Genomic DNA, 9,964 nt, shown 5'->3' with positions numbered 1-9,964 from the left:
TATTTGTGCATTTTGCTTCTGCAAACAGTTTATTCTTGCAACCCATCTTCCTTTGGCTTTGCCAAAGGTTAAGAGGTGATATGATAGCCCTGTTTAAATATTTGAAGGGATGTCAAATTCAGGAGGGAGCAAGCTTGTTTTCTGCTGCTCCAGAGACTAGGACTCGGAGCAATGGATGCAAGCTGCAGGAAAAGAGATTCCACCTCAAATTAGGAGGAACTTCCTGACAGTAAGGGCTGTTCGACAGTGGAACACACTCCCTCGGAGTGTAGTGGATTCTCCCTCCTTGGAGGTCTTCGAACAGAGGCTGGATGGCCATCTGTCGGGGATGTTTTGATCTGGATTTCCTGCATGGCAGGGGGTTGGACTGGATGGCCTTTGTGGTCTCTTCCAGCTCTATGATTCTATGATTCTATGATTGCTGGGGGCATGCACCCATTTAGCCAGCAAAAGTGGGACTGGACTGATGTCCAGGGATAGTCTGAATAGAATTGGTGTGATTTAGGGGCCCATGGCCCTTGAAGGGATGCTGGGCCCCATCAGCAGAAGAGAAGAGAAGTGCAAAGCGGTGCCAAACGGCTGCGTCAAAGGCGCTTCCCTCGGTGCCAAGGCTTTGCTTGGGTCCCTGCCCTATTATTAGTCTTTTCCTGTGTTTCCCCCTCTGCCTCCCTCTTTCTGCCACCCTCACCCTTTTATGAAGGACTCCTGTTGCTATGGAAATGCTGATGTCATTAATATGATAAAGTCAGCGTTTATTATAATGTTTGGAAATGCCAGCCCAGTGGGGGATTCTTGGCACTTGGCAGGGCTTGCAATGGTGAAAGGAAGAGGTCGGAAGAGCCACACAGAGAGCAGGTGGCATCCTCAATGAAGGGTTTTGGAGGAGCCTCTGTTGGGGACTGGAGGCTGGAAGAACTGATCCAGTGTGCCCCCAATAGAAGCCAGGGTGGTATAGTGGCTTGGGACCTGGGACTTGGCTTCAAATCCCCACCCAGCCAAGATTCGAATGGCTGCTCAGCCATTGAAACCTACTGGATAACTTTGGGCAGCTCACAGTCTTTTCTCAGAATAATAGGGCAGTGACTTCATTTTAGACTTTGGTCCAAACACACTGCAGAAATAATCCAGTTTGAGACTGCTTTAACTATCCTCAATGCTAGGGAATTCTAGGAACTGTCATTTTGTGAGACATTTAGCCTTCTCTGTAAAGAGAGTTCTGGCGCCACAATAAACTACAGTCCCCAGGATTCTCTAGCACTGAGCCAGGGCACTTAAAGCGGTCTCAAACAGGATCATTTCTGCAGTGTGTTTTGGTCCTTTGTTATTGTTGTGTGCCTTTGATTCATTTCCGACATATGGCAACCTTGAGGTGACTCTGTTATGTTTTTTTCTTGGCAAAATTGGTTTGCCATTGGAATGCTCTGAGAGAGTGTGACTCGCCCAAAGTCACCCAGTGGGTTTGCCATGGCTGAGCAGGGATCCAAACTCTGGTCTCCGGAGTCATAGTCCACCACCCGAACTGGCTTAGGGTTTCTTTCACTACTTTCAAAATGTGTGACCCCCCCCCCCCCCAGCTCCAGTTTGTGGGTCAGGGACTGTGAAGTGTGCCCCAAGGCCCTGTTGCAATGGCACCGTGGAGCAAAGCAAGTGTGGATCGTGTGTGTGTGTGTGTGTGTGTGTGTGTGTGTGTGTTGCACAAACTGGATGACAGAAGTCAGTCATGGTGGGTATTATGACTGTGATGCCTGTCAGCAGAGGCACCCTCATCAAACAGTGATTACATGTCAAATGATTACACTAATTGGCCCAACGCACCCATCATCCAGAGAACTGAGATGCGCTTGTTTTTGCACAGCAACACTGTGCTCTTTCGGATGTGTGTCAGTTTCTTATGGCACATGCAAACTGATTTGTTGCTGCCCTCCAAGCCCAACAATGTTTGTCCCAACAACAGATTTTTCCTTTTTACATTTTACATTGGGACTGTGGAGTGCAAGCCTCCGCTTGTGGAGCTGTACAACGGACTGTGCTTTGCGACGGAAGGACAAAGATGCACCGTGAAATGCATTTGCAAATGTCTGTGCAAGGGCAGGCCTTGTGAACTCACATCTCAGCACGCATCCCTGTGCAAACACATCAGCGTGCACAATGGTGGCAAATGACCCGTCTCTTCCAGAAGACTTGTCCCGACAGTTTTTAAACTGTGAATTTAGGTGCTGAGTTTTAAATGCAGACTGTTTTAAATGTCAGTTGTTTATTAATGTTTAGACCAAAGGCGATTTGCATACAGAATGTTAAAATACAACACAACATGTAAGAGCAGCATTATAAAAGTACCCCATAAAATAAACAGCATAGAAATCTTGCATATAAAGGATTTAAAATTCAATTCGGATTATCGCTTATTGGCCTTTTGGCTAAGATCAAGTGTAGTTTTAAATGATATATGTCTTATTTGTCTTTTTAAACTGTTGCATGCTTTAATTAATGTGTTTTAAGTGAAATAATAACAACAACAGCAAGTGGATGTTGTTCATTGGAAAAAAGTGACTTTTGTGTTATATTATGATCCTGGAGACCAGGGTTGGATTCCCTGTTCAACCATAAAACCCACTTTGGGCAAGTCACACTTTCTCAGCCTCAGAGGAAGGCAATGCCAACCCTTCTCTGAACAAATCTTGCCAAGAAAACCCCATAATAGTGTTTCCATAAGTTGGAAACAACTTGAAGACACACAACAACAACAACAACAAATGGGAACTTAGGCATGCCTAAGATGCCGACAGGATTCTGCCTCAGTTTCCTAGAAAGAGAAGGCCATATAAGAATGATCTCCTAAACTTAATTACCGATCCCAAAATCTTTATAAAGTAGGCCTTTGCTGACAAATGTTGCGCGTGGTGTTTATTAAATGGATGTGTTTCATTTTGAGGCTGTTCTTTTCTGACAACCACAAACACACAAAGGGAGAGAGATGCATGCGCAGGCTTTGTCGTTTGCCGCCTTTGCAACAGAAATGGGTCAGGCACAAGATTTTTTCACTGCTTTTGGGGAAGGAAAAAAGAAAGCAGCAGGAAGATTTAATTAGAAACAAACTCCCGCAGAGAGGAATTCACCAGGCATCTGTGCAAGTGGCACCGAGATCCTCAGAGAGGACAGAGAAGACAGTTTCCAAATGCAAAGAAAGGGACAGAGTTACTCCAGGTGATGACCAAAGGTGTATTTGCAATGCAGAAATAATGCAGTTTGGCACTGCTTTAACATCATCTATGGCTCCATCCTACAGAAACCTGGGACTGGTAGTTTGGAGAGGCCCCAGCACTCAAGGGCAGAAAGATGAAAGACCTTGCAAAATGACCAATCCTAGGATCTCATAGGACTGAGCGTTTACACTTAAAGTGGTGTCAAACTGCATCATTTCTGCCAATCACAACCCTACTTGTAAAACTGTAATGGCTACAGGCTTGGTGGAAATGACATTTGATTTGGTTTCAGTTGGATTTCATTGCAACCAAATGCACAACCTAGGATCCCATAGGATGTAGCGACAGCTCTTAAAGTGATGTTGAACTGCATTATCTCTACAGCGTGTCTCCTGATCAACAGCTTCATCTGTTGGTGATGTCTGCACATCAAGGCATAGGAGCAGGAAAGGATGGTGTTTTTCCAGTCAGTTGACAGCCTTAGGAAGGTCAGCCACATACTTGCAATTAACTAATTTCATTGACATGAAGATTTGTTGTTGTTGCTGCTGCTGTTGCTGGTGTGTGCCTTCAGGTCATTCCTGACTTATGGCAACCTAAGGAGACCTTATCTTGGAGTTTTCTTGGCCAGAGTTGTTCAGAGGAGTTTGCCATTGCCTTCCTGAGGCTGAGAGAGTGTGACTTCTTGCCCAAGGTCTCAAGAGTCAGAGTCCAATGCTCAAACCCCAGTGGAACAGCCACATACTTTAATTAATTAATTTTATTTTTACTTATTTCTTTCAAAGATTTATATCCCGCCTTTCTCCCACAATGGGATTCAAGGCGGGTTACAATAATTTAAAAAGGCAGAAGTACAAAGGTTAAAAATAATTAAACGTTATGAATATTAAAATGTATGTTAAAAACACGTAGTTAAAAGTAGTAAAAAGCGTTTGCAGAACAAACACAAGTAAAATCCATCCACTGAACGCTTGCTGAAATAAACATTTCATGCCATGGTTCATGGAAAGGTGTTGAACACTAACCCTTTAGAGAGCTCCATTTCAATTCAGAGTCAAAGCCGGGCGAGATTCTCCTGGCACAGAAGATGCCAGCCAACATTGGCATTTTTCCTTCTAATGTATTTCTGGACATCTGGAGCACATCTGGAGATCTTCTGGACCCTCCAAGTGTGGTCAAGGCTGGATTAGCCCCTTTCTATTACTCACCTCTCCATTCAGGTCAAGGAAAGCAAAACAGGCAAGGAGCCTTGGGTGAGATAATGGGAATAAAGGATTTGTCATCTCAAATGAAACTATTGATCCATCTTGCTAGGCTTTCTGTCTCAGAATACAGCCAATACATGACTCTCTGGAGAAAGGTAGATCGCCAAAAAATAGATGGGGGCACCTGGCAAGGATTCTCCTGAGAACCAGACGTTTCTCGGGCTGCAATACTGGGTCAGTTGAGGATGGCCTGGTCTGGCCACCCACAACTTTAGTCAAGCATTTACTATTGGTTTCCTACTGACTTCCACCCTTAACACAGACCCGCCGTTTTCAGCCCTGTGTCCATTACAGTCCTGCTTCCCAGCCTAATTCCAAAACAAGGGCTCCAGGAGTGTGGAAGAGGCTGGATTTTTTTCCACTCATTCCTTTGGCTGTCAAGGGTTATCTCTACCAAAGGAAGAGGAAATGGGGAGCTGCCATTTCCCCAAGCAGTGAAATGGTGCCATTATCAGCCTCCAGAAATGCCCTTTTCTTAATCAGCGAGGGCAGCCGGTGTGGGCCTGGAAACCCCCAGAAACCCCCCAGAAACCCCCAGAAACCCCCAGAAACTCCCCTTCCATAGGGAAGAAAGACTCAGGAAAATGCTGGTGATATTGAGCCTGGAGAAGAGAAGGTCAAGAGGTGATATGTTTAAATATCTGAAGGGACAGGGAAGCTTGTTTCCTGCTGCTCCAGAGAATGGGAGACAGTGGAGCAATGGATGCAAGCTCCAGGAAAAGAGATTCCATCTAAAACATTAGGAAGAACTTCCTAAGAGTAAGGGCTGTTTGACAATGGAAGATACTGTCTTGGATTTTGGTGGAGTCTCCTGTGCCGGCCTTTAAACAGAGGCTGGATGACCATCTGTCACGGGTGCTTTGATTGGGAGTTCCTGCATGGCAAAAAGGACTTGGATTGGATCTCTTCCAACTCTGATTCTGTGATTCTATGGATGCCGAATAGCAATCCTTCCTTGCCAATTTGCCAAAGACCTGAAGGCATTCAACCTCAAGGAGGTGGAATAGGCCTACAAAGGGTCTGTGACTTCAGGATTAATGATGGACCTTTTAAAATATCTGCTACAATGCAGTTGTGGTTTGAGCCTTGGAGTATGATTTTGGAGAGCAGGGTTCGAATCCCAGCTTGACCATTAAGTGCACTGGGCTTACCTTGGGCACATCACATTCTCTCAGACTCAGAGGCAGAAAAAGGCAGCTGTACACTTCATTGCACATTCAGTTGTGCACATGTAGGCAACACATAACTGTGCATGCAGAGGTTTACATTATGCAGTGCAACTCCAATGGAGGATGTTTGACACACACACCTACCATGATTTACAAAATGCCATCAAACGGGGAGCGGCACAGAGATAAAAACAAATTGTAGTTTGCTGCGTCACCAAAGTCTTCTGACAGAGAAGGCTAAATATCTCATGAAACTACAATTCCCAGAATCCTTTTGCATTGAGCCAGGGCAGTTAAAGTGGTCTCAAAGTGGGTTATTTCTGCAGTGTGTTTTGGACCCATGTTGCACAAGAGTTCTGGAAGTCTCAGCCTCTCTGCAAAGAATATTTTCTGAGCTCTGAGCTCTGCTTTTGGAGGAAGCCAAAGACATTTAGGGTCTCCTTTTCCTTCTCCAAATGTTTTGCCAGACCCTTTCTAATTCGGTTGGTCTGAAGAGAGCCATGCCAAGGCCTCATTTTCATCTGGGGGGGGGGGGTTGCTTAAAAGAAGAAGGAAAAAACAACAACTAGCTTTGCAAAGAAAAACAATCATTTCAAGTACCTAATGCTTTGGTGGGGCAGCAAAGAGGGTTTGTGCTTTTTGCCATCCCTCCATTTTCCTATTTTCTCCTCCCAGTTGCATTTTATTTGTGTTGTAAACCAGTTGTAGGGCGGGAAGGAGAGAAGATCTTGGAGGATGAAATTGCATCTCCCTCCCACTCAGTTGAGTCGAGCTGTCAAGATGTTCTTGCATGTTATGAGGATGCATTTCTCTGATAATAGGATCAATGCCTTCCCTGGGTTTTCTTTTAGCTAAGCATTTGCTTTCAGGCACGGCAGGTCAGTTGCTGGGTGCCTTTGGAGCCATTCCCTACTCATGGCCACCCTCAGGTGAGCCTATCTTGGGGTTTCCTGGGCAAGATTTGCCTTCCCTTGAGGCTGAGAGGAAAGGCTGAGTTGCCCAAGGGCATCCAGTGGGCTTCCATGGCTAAGAGGGGATTCGAACCCTGGCCTTCAGGGTCCCAACACTCAAACCCTTACACCAGACCAACCATACTTCTTTCTAAAGAACAACTTCTTGGGTCCCCACCTCTCCAGTTTGGAAACCTGGGGTGATGCTTTTGCTTTTGCAATGTCTTGATGATGAAAAAGGATGCCCAGCTACGCAATGAAATAAAAGAGAATGTTCTTCTGTTCCACTGGCCAGCAAGACAGAACAGCTCCATCTGCGGAAACATCTGCATTTCTTTTTCCTAGCAAGCAGCCTGGATATCTGGGACTAAAGACGCTGCTCAGAGGGCAGGAGCAGCCATGGGCCAAATACATGGGAGGCTGGTTGCTTTCAGGATTTGATCCCCAGAGTTTCCCCATAGATGTCCAAGGAGCTCTCCAAGGTAACGAACCCATTCCAAGGACAGTGTTCAGGACCATGGAGGACTCCTTCCACTGATGAAAGAAAGCCTGGCATGGATTCGGTGCCCCACCGACCCTGAAGTTTGCCCAAGGTCACCCAATGGGTTTCCATGGCTGGGCAGGGATTGGAACCCTGGTCTCTTGAGTATGTAGTCCAGCGCTCAAACCAGGCGGCTTGTCGTAAGTAAACAATGGAGGACGTGACCCAACTGAAGCTGAAAGCACTCCTATCAATGCCAATTCATGTTACTTGGCCATGCTCAAAATGGAGAGCATTTTGGAGTTCCTCCTGGACAGAGGGTTTGGATGTAGGACAGGTCCTGGAAAAGCAGGACATGCCTGTCACAGTGAATGGAGGATCTAGAAGGCTGGGATGTAGGATAGGCCCTGGGAAAGGAGGACGTGCCTGTCACATTGAGTGGAGGACCTTGTGGGCTTCCTCCTGGACAGGAGGCTGGGATGTAGGACAGGCCCTGGGAAAGGAGGACATGCCTGTCACATTAAGTGGAGGATCTAGAAGGCTGGGATGTAGGACAGGCCCTGGGAAAGGAGGACATGCCTGTCACATTAAGTGGAGGATCTAGAAGGCTGGGATGTAGGACAGGTCCTGGGAAAGGAGGACGTGCCCGGTCAGCCTGAGCGGGAGGGCGGGGCTATGGAGCTAGCAGAGAGGCCGGTGGGCGTGGCCTGTATTGGGCAGGGGGCGTGTCGGGGATGCAGATGAGGGGCGTGGCCAGGAGGGAGGGAGGCTGCTGCTGCTGGTGCTGCTGCTGGTGCTGCTGCTTCCCAGCTGCGCTCAGAGGCGGGGAGTCGCATCCGCCGCATCCGCCGCAGCATCGGGCGGAGCGGCTCCTGCGCCCAGGAAGAGAGCGAGGCAGGCAGGCATTCTCCCTGCTCTCCTTCCAGGGCGGCTGCGGGAGGAGGGATGCTGAGCAGCAGCATGGCCGCCCCAGCCTCTGCCCAGGAGCCCCCTCCTGCTCCCCCTCCCCCTCCGCCTCCTGCTGCCGCTGCCCCGGGCTCCTCCTCGTCCTCCTCCTCGTCCTGCTCCTCGTCCTCTTCCTCCTCGGCGGCGGCGGTGGCTCCTCCGGGGCTGCCTTTGGGGGCGGAGGGGGCCGAGGAAGGGCTGGTGCGCTTCGCCCGCAAAGGCGCCCTCCGCCAGAAGAACGTCCACGAGGTCAAGGACCACAAGTTCACCGCCCGCTTCTTCAAGCAGCCCACCTTCTGCAGCCACTGCACCGACTTCATCTGGTGAGAAGGAGACACAGAGCCCCCCCAGGACCCCCACTCTGCCTCTCGCTCTCTCCCTCCCTTTAAAACCCCAAGGGACCCCCTTTGCTTGCCCCCCATCCAGGGACCCCCTTTGGACCCCTGTTGGAGGCTGGCCTTGCTCTTTCAGGGGTCCCAGCAGTGTGTCTGGGGGGGGGGTAGGAGAAGACCCCCTTCTCTTTCCATCCCCGAGAACTGCTCCCCCCACAAGACCCACCACAGACTGGCATCGAGTGGCCCTTTCTGGCCCATGCCTTTCCCTGTGTGTCATGGGGGGGGGGTTGCCCTTCCTTTCCTTCGCCCACAGCTGGCCCCTTTTAAGAAGGCCCTTGGAAAGGAATTGGAAGAAGGGTCTGATGCCCTTGGCAGGGTCTCACTCACCCCCTTGGCTTTCCTCTGGAGGTGACCCTCAGGATCCAGCTCAGGTCTCTGCCCCTCACAAATGCCATCACAAGTCCTTGGCAGATGTGGTCCCTTTTGCCAGATGTGGCCCCTTTCCCACTTTGCCAGAGGTGACCCTTATTCTGCACATGGCTTGCTTTGCCAGATGTGGGCCCCTAAGCCCAATATGGCCCAGTTTGTAAAACGTGGACCCCTCTTAGCTCGATGAGGCACCTTGTTTTGAATGCAGTCCATTTTAGTGGATTGGGCCCTTGACACCATCTATAGTCCATTCAGCTAGGAGTAGATCCATGTATCCAATGCTCCCTGCTTTGATTGATGTGGCCCACTTTTTAAAAATGCAGCCCGCTTGGCTAGATGCGGTGCCCTGTTTTGAATGCGGCTCATATTTATGGGGCCCTTTGGCACCAGCTATAGTCCTCTTGGCTAGATGTGGGTCTGTGTATTGGATGCACCTTCTTTTGCTGGATGAAGCCCGCTTTTTAAAATGTGGCCCACTTGGCCAGATGTAGTGCCTTGTTTTGAATGCAGCACACTTTGGTGGATGGGGCCCTTGGCACTGGCAATTTGGTGGTGGTGGTTGTGTGCCTTCAGGTCTTTTCTAATGTATGGCCACCCTCAGGCAAACCTATCCTGGGGTTTTCTTGGCAAGATTTGTTCAGAGGAGATTTGCCATTGCCTTCCTCTGAGGCTGAGAGAGTGTGACTTGACCAAAGTCACCCTGTGGGTTCTCATGACTGAACCAGGATTCAAACCCTGTTCTCCAGAGTCATAATCCAATGTTCAAACCACTCCACCACACTGGCTCCTGGCACTGGCTATAGGCTCCATGCAACAAATGCTTTGATGGACGTGGCCCACTTTTTAAAATGTGGCCCACTTGGCTAGATGTGACTTCTTGTTTTGAATGCAACCCATTTGGGGGCCTTTTTTTCACCGGCAATAGTCCACTTAACCAGATCTGGCTCCTTATATTCGATCCACTTTGTTTGGGTGGATGTGGCCCATTTCTTAAAACGTGGCTCACTTGGCTAGCCATGCCGTTCCTCCTTGTTGGAGGCAACCTGTTTGGCTGGATGTGGCTCCTGATGCCCAAAGTGGCCCACTTTGATGTGGCCCTATGTTTTTAATGGGTCCCAGTTTATTAAACGTGGCCCACTTGGCTAGATGTGGCCCCCTGTGTTGAGTGCAACCCATTTTACACCCAA

General features: G+C 48.7%; 1 protein-coding gene across 1 annotated transcript in view; it reads left to right on the top strand.

Moving 5' to 3' along the window:
• Positions 1-7,048: 7,048 nt before the first annotated feature.
• The window catches only part of LOC149306174 (protein kinase C beta type), a 120,840-nt gene continuing 117,924 nt past the window's right edge, over positions 7,049-9,964 (top strand). The window contains exons 1-2 of the mRNA XM_089540845.1: positions 7,049-7,069; positions 7,879-8,336. Of these exons, the coding sequence (XP_089396971.1) occupies positions 7,049-7,069; positions 7,879-8,336 (479 nt within the window). The remainder of the gene's footprint in view (positions 7,070-7,878; positions 8,337-9,964) is intronic.

The sequence above is a fragment of the Sceloporus occidentalis genome, unplaced genomic scaffold, assembly GCF_023333645.1.
Source record: "Sceloporus occidentalis isolate IW3139 unplaced genomic scaffold, rSceOcc1.0.p SCAF_10, whole genome shotgun sequence".
Taxonomy (NCBI): domain Eukaryota; kingdom Metazoa; phylum Chordata; class Lepidosauria; order Squamata; family Phrynosomatidae; genus Sceloporus; species Sceloporus occidentalis.
Note: the sequence above shows the minus strand (reverse complement) of the source record. Positions and strands in the feature narration are given on the sequence as shown.